Source organism: Dendrobates tinctorius, unplaced genomic scaffold (assembly GCF_039654945.1).
Source record: "Dendrobates tinctorius isolate UK_male_01 unplaced genomic scaffold, ASM3965494v1 ptg000029l, whole genome shotgun sequence".
In the NCBI taxonomy this organism is placed as follows: Eukaryota; Metazoa; Chordata; class Amphibia; order Anura; family Dendrobatidae; genus Dendrobates; species Dendrobates tinctorius.
The window spans coordinates 40,576,310-40,590,571 of NW_027361697.1; the positions used below are offsets into that span (position 1 = coordinate 40,576,310).

The 14,262-nt window shown below is 42.6% G+C and overlaps 1 protein-coding gene across 4 annotated transcripts in view; it reads left to right on the plus strand.

The window, feature by feature from the left end:
- SLC35A3 (solute carrier family 35 member A3) overlaps window positions 1-14,262 on the plus strand; it is a 69,510-nt gene extending 55,248 nt beyond the window's left edge. For all 4 annotated transcript variants that reach the window (XM_073571635.1, XM_073571636.1, XM_073571637.1 and 1 more), the window contains exons 3-8: window positions 500-654; window positions 2,021-2,143; window positions 8,142-8,313; window positions 8,695-8,813; window positions 13,190-13,323; window positions 13,635-14,262. In XM_073571635.1, the coding sequence (XP_073427736.1) occupies window positions 500-654; window positions 2,021-2,143; window positions 8,142-8,313; window positions 8,695-8,813; window positions 13,190-13,323; window positions 13,635-13,725 (794 nt within the window). In that variant the 3' untranslated portion in view covers window positions 13,726-14,262. The remainder of the gene's footprint in view (window positions 1-499; window positions 655-2,020; window positions 2,144-8,141; window positions 8,314-8,694; window positions 8,814-13,189; window positions 13,324-13,634) is intronic.

The following is a 14,262-nucleotide window of genomic DNA, read 5'->3' on the forward strand; positions in this document are numbered from 1 at the left end:
TCCAGTCAGTACAATTAGAGCAATATCACATTTATATCATTTTTTTTGGCACTTTTACACAACTTTTTATTGATGTTTTTTAAGAGCTTTATCTTTATTTTTTCCACTGATGGAGCTTTATGGCGGCTTGTTTTTTGTGGAACAAGATGTTTTCAATTGAACAATTTTTTTTACATTCGTGTTTTTGATCATGTTTTATTCCACCTTATATTTGGCAGTATGATGAAAAAGCAGGGGTTTTTGGTTTTTTTGCCTAATTTTTTTTTTCTTTTTCAGTGTTCACTGAAGGGGTTAACTACTGTATTTGGCATAGAATAAACTTAAATGGTTATAATATTTATTACTAATAAAGTTTATAATTAGTTGTAATGTTGTGTCCTGCATTGTTCATCTTGTTAATGTGAATTTGATATATGCAGATAGGACTGTTAATAAGGGAATCTATAATGACCTAATAGTGGCCTTCTTAAACGCCAAAATTTGGCTTTCAATTTTGTAGGCTGTAGTGTACGAGCTCTGAATAGAGTCCTTCATGATGAGATCATCAATAAACCGATGGAAACTCTGAAGCTTGCCATACCTTCTGGCATCTACACCCTGCAGAATAACCTCCTCTACGTTGCACTGTCCAACCTCGATGCTGCCACTTACCAGGTGGGTGCAGTCAGAACATCATTATATGATTTGTTCTATTTAATGGTTGCCTTCTTTTCCATTATCATTCTACTTTTTAGAAGTCTAATGAAACAGAACACATAAATGTGGGATTTTTGGGTTCTTATAAATCTCAGATTAATCAAGTACCGTATATACTTGTGTATAAGCCGACCCTCCCCTAATTTTGCCACAAAAAAATAGGAAAACTTATTGACTCGCGTATAAGCCTAGGGTGGAAAATGCAGCAGCTACTGGTAAATTTCAAAAATAAAAATAGATACCAATAAAAGTGAAATTAATTGAGACATCAGTAGGTTAAATGTTTTTTGAATATCCATATTGAATCAGGAGCCCCATATAATGCTCCATACAGTTCATGATGGGCCCCATAAGATGCTCCATACAAAATACACCCCATATAATGCTGCAAAAAGGTTAATAATGGCCCCATAAGATGCTCTATAGAATAATATGACCCATATGCTGCTCCATAAAGGTTATGGCCCCATAAGATGTTCCATAGATTATGCCCCATATGCTGCCCCATAAGATGCTCCATAGATTATGCCCCCATAAGATGCTCCATAGATTATGCCCCCATAAAATGCTCCATATATTATGCCCCCATAAGATGCTCTATATATTATGCCCGATAAGATGTGCCATAGATTATGCCCCGTATGATGCCCCATATGCTGCTGCTGCAAATAAAAAAACAAAACAAAACTATATACTCCCCTCCGTCACTGCTCATCAGCGTTGCCGACTCTGCAGTGACTGTTCAGGCAGAGGGCGCGTACTAACTACGTCGTCATGCCCTCTGACCTGAACGTCACTGCCAGAGGACGCAAGACAGCAGAGCGACCCGCAGCGGTGGAACGGGGACAGGTGAAGGACTCCCAGCCCCCCACCCCCGTCACACTCACCCCCTCCTGGCGCAGGTCTCTGCAGCCCCCCTGCTTGTTCCATGTTCTCGGCGCTGCTGCTCTCCCTGCGTTCAGCGGTCACGTGGTACCGCTTAATAAAGTCATGTATATGCGCATATTCATGACTTTAATGAACGGTACCACGTGACCGCTGAACGCGGGAAGAGCCGGGGCGCCGAGAACATGGAGCAAGCAGGGGGGACTGCAGAGACCGCGCCAGGGGGGGTCAGTATGATCTCTGACACTCCCCCTCCCCGGCCGACCCCCGGTATATGATTCGCGTATAAGCCGAGAGGGGGACTTTCAGCCCCCCAAAAATGGGCTGAAAATCTCAGCTTATACGCGAGTATATACGGTAATTTTATAGGATTAATTTTTCCACAAGAGCTTATATTCATGATATAATCTTCATTTTTTTTTTCTTTGCTCTTTTCCAGGTCACCTATCAGCTCAAAATTCTCACGACTGCTTTATTCTCAGTGTCCATGTTGCAAAAGAAGCTCACAAAGTATCAGTGGCTATCTCTGATAATTCTTATGGTCGGAGTAGCGTTTGTCCAGGTAGTGTAAAGACGATATGTGACCCGTATATTTTGAACAATGATTTTATATCTCAGTCAAAATCTTACACGCCTGTTGATCTTATTGTTATGAAGTTTTGGAAATTTTTATTATGTCACTAAAAAGGCAGACTCGGTACAGAATTATTTTAACGTTTATAGTTATTATTAGGAGTCGGGTGGTTCCCGCCATAGAGTTTGTATGTCGTTTTATATCATATCTGAAACATACTTTAGGTTCCACTCTGCCCACTTTATACTAAAAATTGTCACATCCACACCACCTTCTTTTCTTTGTGATCAGTCTGCTTGGATGGTGAAAGAGGCAGTCCCATCAGTGTTTATATATTGCAATCATCATATTATATAGCACTGTATACTTACAATTGCTCTTTTTGCCGTTCTACCCAGCTTATTCTTCTTTTCTCTGCTTTATGTATAAACAGGAAGTCTCTTTTCCCTTTAAGGGTCACACTCCTCTTCAGCTCCTGACCTGGGTGCTCCATCCACCGCTCCTCCCCCGTCAGGGACTTTTGCAGTGATTAATGACTCATTCTGGAGAAAATTGACCTCCTGTTTCTACATGGTGATTCAGTCACTACCTTACACGGAATATTGCTGTAACCTCTAGAAGACTATCTTTTGTACTGATGAAATTTGGTCTGGATATACGTTAGTTCGTGAGAAACTGATGTTTTAAAGCAAGTCTTGAAAATGTCCACTGTTCGCATCCAAGCACACCTGCATGCGCTGTTCCATATTGTTGAATATATTTCACAGGATGTCTGGGCTCATAAACTGAATTTCTCTGTGTATGTTCTCTCAGAGTGCCTGTAATGTTAATGGCTTGTTACTGAAGGCTGTATACCCAGCCTTTAGGAAAACCTCAGACGTTGTTAAATCAGATGATCTTGATGACCAGTCTCTTGGAAATGTACTAGGACATCAAAGAAGGCTTCAATACACAGTTTAGACCAGGGCCCACTTCCACTTTGCCTGTTTTTTGGCCATGGGCACCTTAATTCTAATAGCAGCAATGCACGTGGCCACTATGTGGCCTGGCACTGCCCCCATCGCTCATTCAACTTATCGGCATCATAGACGCCGATACAGCTGAAAGCAGTGGTGGAGGAGAGAGCGTCAGACGCTCCATCTCTCACCACTCCCCCTCTGCTTGTGACTCGGCGTGTGTGTTGGGGAGAACTGCACTGCACTGTACTGTGTGTTGGTGGGGAACTGCACTCTACTGTGTGTGTGGGGGGTGTTGCAAGTTATTTAAATGTTTGAATAAATATGGTTGGCTAATGTGTAAGTTAATAATTTTATACGGACCCTGAACGCTATTATAAATTTCCAAATTGCCCTTGGCAGAAAAAAAGGTTCCCCACCCCTGGTTTAGATGATGGATTTAGACCTCCAAATTTCTTCATATATTCACTTTGGCACCTCTTTATAGGGAATCTGTCACCTATTCTTTCGCATATAAGATGCGGCCACCGCTATCAGGGGCCTATCTACAGTAATCTGTAATGCTGTAGATAAGCCCCCAATGTAACCTGAAAGAGAAGAAAAACACGTTAGATTATACTGACCGGGGGCTGGTGCGGTCCGAGTCTGATGGGTGTCGCGTTCCAGTCCGGGTCCTCCCATCTTCTAGTGATGTCCTCTTTGTGTCCCATCACGGCTGTAAATAAGCCCCTGATGGCGGTGGCCGCATCTTATATGCAAAAAAATAGGTGACCGATTCCCTTTAATGACTCGCAATGAAAACACTCTGCTCCAAGCTGTGTCTGTACATTTTTAACAAATGAAGAAGGATTTCGGCAGGAGTGAAATGGAAGCACCACACACAAAGCTACCGACCCGCAGAAAGGCTAGCAACAAGTCGGTGAGATCACTCGACTTAAGGACGTTCCTCTGTTGCTGACGTTCTTTGCATTCTCACTTCTCATGAACCTAAATATGTACAGTCTGAACCTCAATACGGTCGATCTTCTTCTCTTTTAGACATTACAGCAATTTTTCCGGGTAAAGTAGCAAGTGAGTCCTCTTGGAAGGATTCCGCTAATCCGTTTTAAATCCCATGATGTGTGAATTCTATTTTACGTTAGGTCTATCTTGATAAAAAGGCAAAATGAGCAATTGTAAGTACACAGTGCTATATAATATGATGACTGCAATATATTAAGAGGAGAAAAACATTTATGGGAAGACTGCTTTTCAAAGAAACAATACGTTTTTACTTTGGCGATCTATTTGGCACATATTGCTCTCTGCCATTATGAGAGGCACCGGCATCCAAACCGTCTCCTCTGGTTTTCCCTGCACCATTCGGGGGGTTTTAGTGCCCAGGAGTTTCTTTTATTTTTCATTCAACCTTTGCATAGATCTTTTCTGAACCTCTTTGATTAACTAACTGAAGAGGTCATATTGCTCTGTAGGTGACCTATCCAGACATCCGTTATTTTCTGGAGATGATTCATCAATCACAAATTAACTTTCTCAAATACTTTCAGTTCTGCTTGTATGCTGTTATTCTTCAGATGATTAGCAGTAAAGGGAATGTGTCATAATCTCCTATCCACATGGTCTTGTTGGAAATGGAGCTACAAAATAAAAGAAAAATATTCTAATTTTTTAAATCTGTTCTTACCATTGTTCTTTATTGAGAACTTTATTGCAACATGATAATTTGTGACTCCCCTTGAAAAACCTTTGTGGTGGCTAAATATCTTTCTTGGTTCCCAACCTTATTTAGCAAGTTAACACTTGCTCCTATATTGACTGACACTTGTGCCTTCCCCAGAGCCATCGCCATGTGACGATAATCCTCCAGTATGCCACACTGTTTTTATGCAGGAATGAATGCACACATCAACCTCTGCGCTCTGTCATATCAGTGTGGCATGCCAGAGGTTTATCTTCACACAGCACTGACTTGTCAATCAACAAACTAGGAGGCGGCCATGGCATGTGTGTCAGTGGGCCAGGGCGTTTCGCTTACAATAAAGCAGCCATGTTTTTTAGAATTCCGTTAAATGCTACAGTTAGAGCCTTAAACGGTGTTATCTCCTATCCTATGATATTCCCTTAATGAATATATAAGGCTAGTGAATTCTAAGGGTATGTTCAGATGTGGCAGTTTTGCAGCTTTTTTTTTTCTGCAGCAAAAAAAAAGCCTTTTACAGTACCAATAAAGTGCGATTTTTAAGAAACTCTGCTTTTTTTGTAGTATTTTTCTGCACCCATAACCAAAGTGTGGATATACCCTAATGGAGTTTTACGCTGTCAGCCTGGACATGGCCAAAGATCTAGCTGTAAAATATACATCACAAATATCTGTAAAGGATTTTCAGACCCCTTTAAATTTTTCACTTTTTCTTTGCAGCCATTTGGTAAATTCAAAAAAGTTCATCTCATTAATGTACACTCTGCACCCCATCTTGACTGAAAATAAAACAGAAATGTAGAAAGTTTTGCAAATTTATTAAAGAAAAAGTGAAATATCACATGGTCATAAGTATTCAGACCCTTTGCTCAGTATTGAGTAGATGCCTCCTTTTGAGCTAGTACAGCCGTAAGTCTTCTTGGGAATGATGCAACAAGTTTTTCACACCTGGATTTGGGGATCCTCTGCCATTCTTCCTTGCAGATCCTCTCCAGCTCCGTCAGATTGGATGGTGGATGTTGGTGGACAGCCATTTTCAGGTCTTTCCAGAGATGCTCAATTGGGTTTAGGTCGGGGCTCTGGCTGGGCCAGTCAAGAATGGTCAGAGTTGTTCTGAAGCCACTCCTTTGTTATTTTAGCTGTGTGCTTAGGGTCATTGTCTTGTTGGAAGGTGAACCTTCGGCCAAGTCTGAGGTCCAGAGCACTCTGGAAGAGGTTTTCATCCAGGATATCTCTGTACTTGGCCGCATTCATGTTTTCTTCAATTGCAACCAATCATCCTGTCCCTGAAGCTGAAAAACACCCCCATAGCATGATGCTGCCACTACCATGTTTCACTGTTGGGATTGTATTGGGCAGGTGATGAGCAGTGCCTGGTTTTCTCCACACATACCACTTAGCTTCATCTCATCAGACCAGAGAATCTTATTTCTCATAGTCTGGGAGTCCTTCATGTGTTTTTTTTTAGCAAACCATATGTCTGGCACAGAGGAGAGGATTCCGTCGGGCCGCTCTGCCATAAAGGACCGACTGGTGGAGGGCTGCAGTGATAGTTGACTTTGTGAAACTTTCTCCCATCTCCCTACTGCATCTCTGGAGCTCAGCCACAGTGATCTTGGGGTTCTTCTTTACCTCTCTCACCAAGGCTCTTCTCCCACGATTGCTCAGTTTGGCTGGATGGCCAGGTCTAGGAAGACTTCTGGTGGTCCCAAACGTCTTCCATTTAAGGATTATGGAGGCCACTTTGCTCTTAGGAACCTGGTACTGCAGAAATTCTTTTGTAACCTTGGCCAGATCTATGCCTTGCCACAATTCTGTCTGAGCTCCTTGGCCAGTTCCTTTGACCTCATGATTCTCATTTGGTCTGACATGCACTGTGAGCTGTGAGGTCTTAAGGGGATTTTACATATAGCGATATCGCTAGCAATATTGCTAAAGCGTCACCGATTTTGTGACGCAGCAGCAATATTGCTAGCGATATCGCTACATGTGATACTTACCTCTGACCGGCTCCCCCGCTGTCCATCGCTGATCGCGCGAGATTGGCCTGGTCCATTTCTCGTTGTCGGCTTCCTGCTGGCGCCGACGAGCGAGCCATGGACACAGGCGGAAGAAGACCTCATCGCTGCGTCTGAAAGGTAAGCGCGACCGCTGCTGCATCGCTAGTGAGATCTGCCGGTTTGTCAGCTCGCTAGTGACCATTTAGCGATGCACCAGCGATCCTGACCAGGTCGTATCGTAGTCGGGATCGCTGGTGCATCGCTAAATGTAAAGGGGCCTTTATATAGACAGGTGTGTGCCTTTACAAATCAAGTCCTATCAGTTTAATTAAATACCGCTTGACTCCAGTGAAGGAGTAGAACCATCTCAAGGAGGATCACAAGGAAATGGACAGCATGTGACTTAAATATGAGTGTCTGAGCAAAGGGTCTGAATACTTATGACCATGTAATATTTCAGTTTTTCTTTTTTAATAAACTTGCAAATATTTCTACATTTTTTGTTTTTTTTTCAGTCAAGATTGGGTGCAGAGTGTACATTAATGGGGAAAAAAATGAACTTTTTTGAATATACCAAATGGCTGCAATGAAACAAAGTGAAAACTGTAAATGGGTCTGAATACTTTTCATACCCACTGTAACCTAATTAAAAATTCCTTGGCTTAGTATTATCATGTGCTTAGTCCTGGGCTGCACTCAGGTGGGATTTATTTTTCCTGGAACACGTTTGAGACCTCCATTGAGTTTTGGTACTTATTGACTATTTGTTTTTTTTTTTTACTGCCGGAAAAATCAGCTGCAAAGTGTTGACAGGAAAACACTGTGTAAAGTACTTGCTGTTTTGATGCTTTTTACATGCTTTTTTTTTTTTTTTTTCAATTTATTTCAATAGGTGAAGAGAAAGCTACAAAAGCTCTGAAAGAATTGCTATGCTGCAGCTTAGAAAAATGCAATAGTTCAAATCTATAGGGCAAAAATAAGCCGCGTGTGCCCGACATTTCTGAATACTCATTCACTATGTTTGTACTGTGAAACTTATTTTTTTCCCGTGGCAAAAACACTGCACGTCATCAAGCCCTCAGTATTTCTTTCCATCAGAGTGACCTTCATGACCGTATACTGACTTGCGTTGATACTTAAAACTTCTTCTTTCAGCACCACTCAGATTTGCATAATTAGAAATCTTAACACCCCATTCTAAACAAGCGGCACTTTGTTTATGATGGCAGAAATCTCCAGTAATACCATGGGTTTGTGAAACTTCTAGATGTGGCACGCCACCTTCGTATTCATTGACTTCACTGTGATCATTGTCTCTGTCGCCCTTGCAGTGGCCCACAGATTCTCCCAGTGCTCCTTCAAAGGAAGTATCAGTCGGTTCACGTTTTGTGGGGCTCATGGCCGTCCTTACTGCATGTTTCTCAAGTGGCTTTGCTGGTGTCTACTTTGAGAAAATTCTTAAAGAAACCAAGCAGTCTGTGTGGATTAGAAATATACAGCTCGGTGAGTATACAGTATATAAGAAATATACATGGATAGTAGTTCCTCACTATTGAACACGGTACCATGTAATGATCTTAGTAGGGTTGTTCACAATTTGCCCGGCACTGCTGCTCAACCAGTTTACATACAGGAGTTGAAACTCTTCATTTTTGGGCATCAGTGTGTTCAAATTCAAAAATCAGCATTCAGTGGTTTTGTGTATGGACTCTGTGGGATCCTAGTATTGCTGCTGTTCCTCTCATCCTTTTAATCTTGAAGATGCAATTTAGTGTAGAACTTAATGAAAGCTGATAATATAACTAATTACATCAGGGTATAGTCATCTGGAGTAGTGATGATTTGTTCTTTGTCAAATGGTGACCACCTTGGACTTCCTTTCAGGTTTCTTCGGTGGTATATTTGGCATGATGGGAGTTCTTGTTTATGATGGAGACCGTGTCTCGAAAGAGGGATTCTTCCAAGGATACAATCATCTGACCTGGACAGTTGTGGCTCTTCAGGTAATTAGAAAATGTCACCACCCCCTACATGGGTCATCATTCAGATAGAAGGGCTACTTTCATAATCAACTGCTGTTAAAGAAGAAAATATGCAGAACTGACGACATTATGATGAAGTGGCCGAAGATCTGAATAGATCTCCATTGCGTAAATATTAGCTTGTAAATATACGCGTATCGTAATGTACGTATGTATACTCCAATTTCCACTCAGCCCAGGTGGCACTTGAGCAATCACAAGCAGGATGTGTCGTGCAGGGTAAAAAAAAAAATGTACACTCAGTGTGATGAGAGGTGTGGTGTACGATCACTGCTCGTCACATTCACAGCTCGGCATCAGTTCCAGTTACAGTGGCATTATCCACCAATATCTGGGATAGATTCAAAATGCGGTTAGTAATAATCCTACACAGAGAATGCTGACCTTCTCTGGTGGCACATTTTGGTTTGTTTTTTTACTCCATTCCCGTTGCACGACACCACCTGCCTGTGATTGGGTAACCTCTTACAGGAGAAAAAGTAACCGCCCCATTTTATATTAGTGGAAATTGGCATATGAAATGTATAAGCCAATATCTCCTCATTGGAGATGATAGACTAAAAAAGATACCGTACTCGTGTATAAGCCGAGATTTTTCAGCCCATTTTTTTGGGCTGAAAGTCCCCCTCTCGGCTTATACCCGAGTCATATACCTGGGGTGTCGGCGGGGGAGGGGGAGCAGCGGTGTCAGAGATCATACTTACCCCCTCCTGGCACAGTCTCTGCAGCCCCCCCGCTTCTCCACGGTCTCCCTTGCTGCCTTTAGCAGTCACGTGGTACCGCTCATTACACTCATGAATATGTGCATATTCATGAGTGTAATAAGCGGTATCACGTGACCGCTGAAGGCAGGAAGGGAGACCGTGGAGAAATGGGGCTGCAGAGACCGCGCCAGGAGGGGGTAAGTATAGCAATATTCACCTGTCCGGGGTCCATCGCTGCTCACCGCTGGGTCCTGTGTGAGTGACGTTTAGGCAGCAGAGGGCGCGGTGACGTGGTTAGTGTGCGCTACGCCCTCTGCTGGCTGAACAGTCACTGACACAGGAAGCGGCAGACAGCGGTGAGCAGCGATGGACCCCGGACAGGTGAATATCTCAGGTGCCGGGTCCTGAGCAGGAGAGGTGAATGTGGCATTTTTTTTGCAGCAGCATATGGGGGCATATTCTATGGAGCAGCATATGGGGGCATATTCTATGGAGCAGCATATGGGGGCATATTCTGTGGAGCAGCATATGGGGGCATATTCTGTGGAGCAGCATATGGGGGCATATTCTATGGAGCAGCATATGGGGGCATATTCTATGGAGCAGCATATGGAGGCATATTCTATGGAGCAGCATATGGAGGCATATTCTATGGAGCAGCATATGGAGGCATATTCTATGGAGCAGCATATGGAGGCATATTCTATGGAGCAGCATATGGGGGCATATTCTATGGAGCAGCATATGGGGGCATATTCTATGGAGCAGCATATGGGGGCATATTCTATGGAGCAGCATATGGGGGCATATTCTATGGAGCAGCATATGGGGGCATATTCTATGGAGCAGCATATGGGGGCATATTCTATGGAGCAGCATATGGGGGCATATTCTATGGAGCAGCATATGGGGGCATAGTCTATGGGGCAGCATATTGGGGCATAGTCTATGGAGCAGCATATGGGAGCATAGTATATGGGGCAGCATATGGGGGCATAGTATATGGAGCAGCATATGGGGGCATAGTCTATGGGACAGCATATGGGGGCATAGTCTATGGAGCAGCATATGGGGGCATAGTCTATGGGACAGCATATGGGGGCATAATCTATGGAGCATTTTATGGGGGGCATAATCTGTGGAGCATCTTATGGGGCCATAACCTTTATGGAACATTATATGGGGCAAATTATTCTATGGAGCATCTTATGGGGGCATTATTGATCTTTGTGCAGCATTATATGGGGCATATTTTGTATGGAGCATCTTATGGGGCCATCATGAACTGTATGAAGCATTATATGGGGCTCCTGATTCAATATGGATATTCAAAACATTTAACCTACTGATGTCTCAATTAATTTTGCTTTTATTGGTATCTATTGTTATTTTTGAAATTTACCAGTAGCTGCTGCATTTTGCACCCTAGGCTTATACGTGAGTCAATAAGTTTTCCCAGTTTTTTGTGGCAAAATTAGGGTGGTCGGCTTATACACGAGTATATACGCTAATTATTCACTTCTTAAACCATATCTTTATGGGGTGGTTTGTTAAACACATTAAATGTGGTGAAAAGTCCTCTTAAAATGAGAAATACTCCTTTTTTTTTTTTACCACATCACAATCTGTAAGTAAAATGTAATAAATAGAAGTCGTGCTATTTTCACACAGACCATTGGGGCTTTTTATGCTCTAACTTCCTGTTTCTGGAAACACATGTACAGTGGGGGAAATAAGTATTTGATCCCTTGCTGATTTTGTAAGTTTGCCCACTGACAAAGACATGAACAGTCAATAATTGTAAGGGTAGGTTAACTTTAACATTGAGAGATAGAATATCAAAAACAAAATCCAGAAAATCGCATCGTATAAATTATATAAATTCATTTGCCTTTTTGCCATGAGAAGTATTTGATCCCTCTGACAAACAAGACTTAATACTTGGTGCAAAACCTTTGATGGCAGGCACAGCAGTCAGATGTTTTTTTGTAGATGATGAGGTTTGCGCACATGTCAGGTGAATTTTGATCCACTCCTCTTTGCAGATCATCTCTAAATCATTAAGATTTTGAGGCTGTCACTTGGTAACTCGGAGCTTCAACTCCCTCCATAAATTTTCTATGGGATTAAGATCTGGAGACCGGCTAGGCGACTCCATGACCTTAATGTGCTTCTTTTTGAGCCACTCCTTTGTTACCTTGGCTGTATGTTTTGGGTCATTGTCTTGCTGGAAGACCCAGCCACGACCCATTTTTAATGTCCTGGCGGAGGGAAGGAGGTTGTCACTCAGAAATTGACGGTACATGGCTCCATCCATTCTACCATTGATGCGGTGAAGTAGTCCTGTGCCCTTAGCAGAGAAACAATCCCAAAACATAATGTTTCCACCTCCATGCTTGACAGTGGGGACGGTGTTCTTTTGGGTCATATGCAGCATTTCTCTTCCTCCAAACACGGCAAGTTGAGTTAATGCCAAAGACCTCAATTTTGGTCTCATCTGACTATAGCACCTTCTCCCAATCACTCACAGAATCATCCAGGTGTTCATTGGCAAACTTCAGATGGGCCTGCACATGTGCCTTCTTGAGCAGGGGGACCTTGCAGGCACTGCAGGAATTTAAACCTTTACGGTGTAATGTGTTACCAATGGTTTTCTTGGTGACTGTGGTCCCAGCTGCCTTGAGATCATTAACAAGTTCCCCCCATGTAGTTAAAGGCTGATCTCTCACCTTCGTCATGGTCAAGGATACCCCACGAGTTGAGATTTTGCATGATGCCCCAGATCGATTTCGATTGACAGTCATTTTGTATTTCTTCCATTTTCTCTCTCACCCATGACGGCACCACGGAGAGAGGGGGTCCGCCCATCAAGGACAGGGACCTACAGATAAAAAGGCGGCACCTCTCCTCCGCCCCCAGTTGGGTTCCTGTCCTTGACAGGTGACCCGTGGCACCAGCAGCAACGGCAGCAGCTTACCTTGAAGAGGAGTCCAGGGTCGTCCCGTCCGTAATGCTGGCAGCGGGGAGGCCCCTGTCGCGGCGGGGTCAGTTCCTGAAGTCGCCACCGCTGTAGCCGACAGGCTTCACAGGGTGAGCTGGGGGGAGAGGACAAAGCCGCCGCTCTGGAAAGGAGGCTGGGGGTGTATAGAGGTGCTGCCTACCATTGTAATCCTGTCTCTGATAATAAGGAAGTTCCTGAAAACTCTTTCTGAAAGAACAAAAAGTCTTTGCCAATAATTGAAAATAAAATACACGAAACACAAAAAAGCTTTTTTTCAACTATAGGTTGTTTTCTGATGAAAGCTTTCCTTTAAACATGCTACAGATCAATGAGGGTCTGGGTCCTGAGACCCCACCGATCGCTTTAGACTGCTCTCAGCTGCTCACTTCTGTACGTAGCATACCTCAGTGTATGGCACCTAAAACGCACTATGGAGCACAGATGATTCTGTCCACTCGCTGATGCTGGATCTTACCGCTGCTGATGGGAGTACTTGAGAGCTTTCTTTTGATTTGCCATTATTGATTTGCATTGAACTTTGCATTGGATGTATCACTGCTAAGCTCCATTTAGCAAGTAAATACTTATTTTCACCTGACCAATTTTTTTTTATTCTTTTTAATATTTTTTAGGCTCTAGGTGGATTAGTGATCGCTGCTGTAATCAAGTATGCCGACAACATCTTGAAAGGTTTTGCAACTTCCCTCTCAATTATTCTGTCAACCCTGATCTCCTACTTTTGGCTGCAAGATTTTGTCCCGACCAGGTAGTGACCTCTATCTACAAAAAAAAATCAGCAAACATTTCTTTGTAAAAGTTTGCAATTTCTGTACTGCATGAAAACCAGTGGAGACTTGGCAATCTGCTTTGCTGGTCCTATTTATCTTCTGTAATATTGTACTGTAACGTGACTTGTCAAGCTCGCTGTCGTCATCATTGCGGCTTTCATAGGCTGCGGTGGTCACGTATTGGGAAGACCCATCATCCAAGTGGAATAAACTTAAATATTAATTTTATTTTTTGGTGTAAATTAATATAAGAAGCTTTAATTATTTTTTTTTTTTCCTCTTTTACTAGTGTGTTTTTCTTGGGAGCAATATTTGTAATATCTGCAACCTTCCTCTACGGCTATGATCCCAAACCATCTGTAAACCCAATAAAAGCATGAAGTCTGTGAAGGGTGCAGTGAAGTATTGTACGGAGCGACCTCTTGCTGCTTCAGAAATGAGCAAGGCTGTACAAGGAGAACTACGCCACAAATGCTGCTGAAAGCAAAGAGCCGGCTGGTGAAGTCACCGCTGCTCTTTCTTGTGATGGACCCGATTTTATTTTAAAAGAAAAGTGCTATATATTTTTTTTTTTTTTTGTTAATACTTGAACCTGGAGGCATTGATTTTTTTGATTTCGGGATGTTGCACAGAGCTCACCTGATCAGGTATATGATATTGCAATTCTTCTATTGGAGATATTTAATATGGTGGTTTCTGGGCTGGGATTCCCACCAGTGTCTGACCTCAAATAATTGCATAAGTGCAGCTTGTAGTAACAGCTGGATTATGCGCCATTAGCATTTTTTTACTTGAGAGACAAGTGAATACCATAGGATGTGTTTTGTATATATTTGAATGACTCATTGTCTTTGCGAGTGGGGTTGTCATACATTGTATAGAATAAAACTAGGGAAATTAAATACATTTTTACCAAA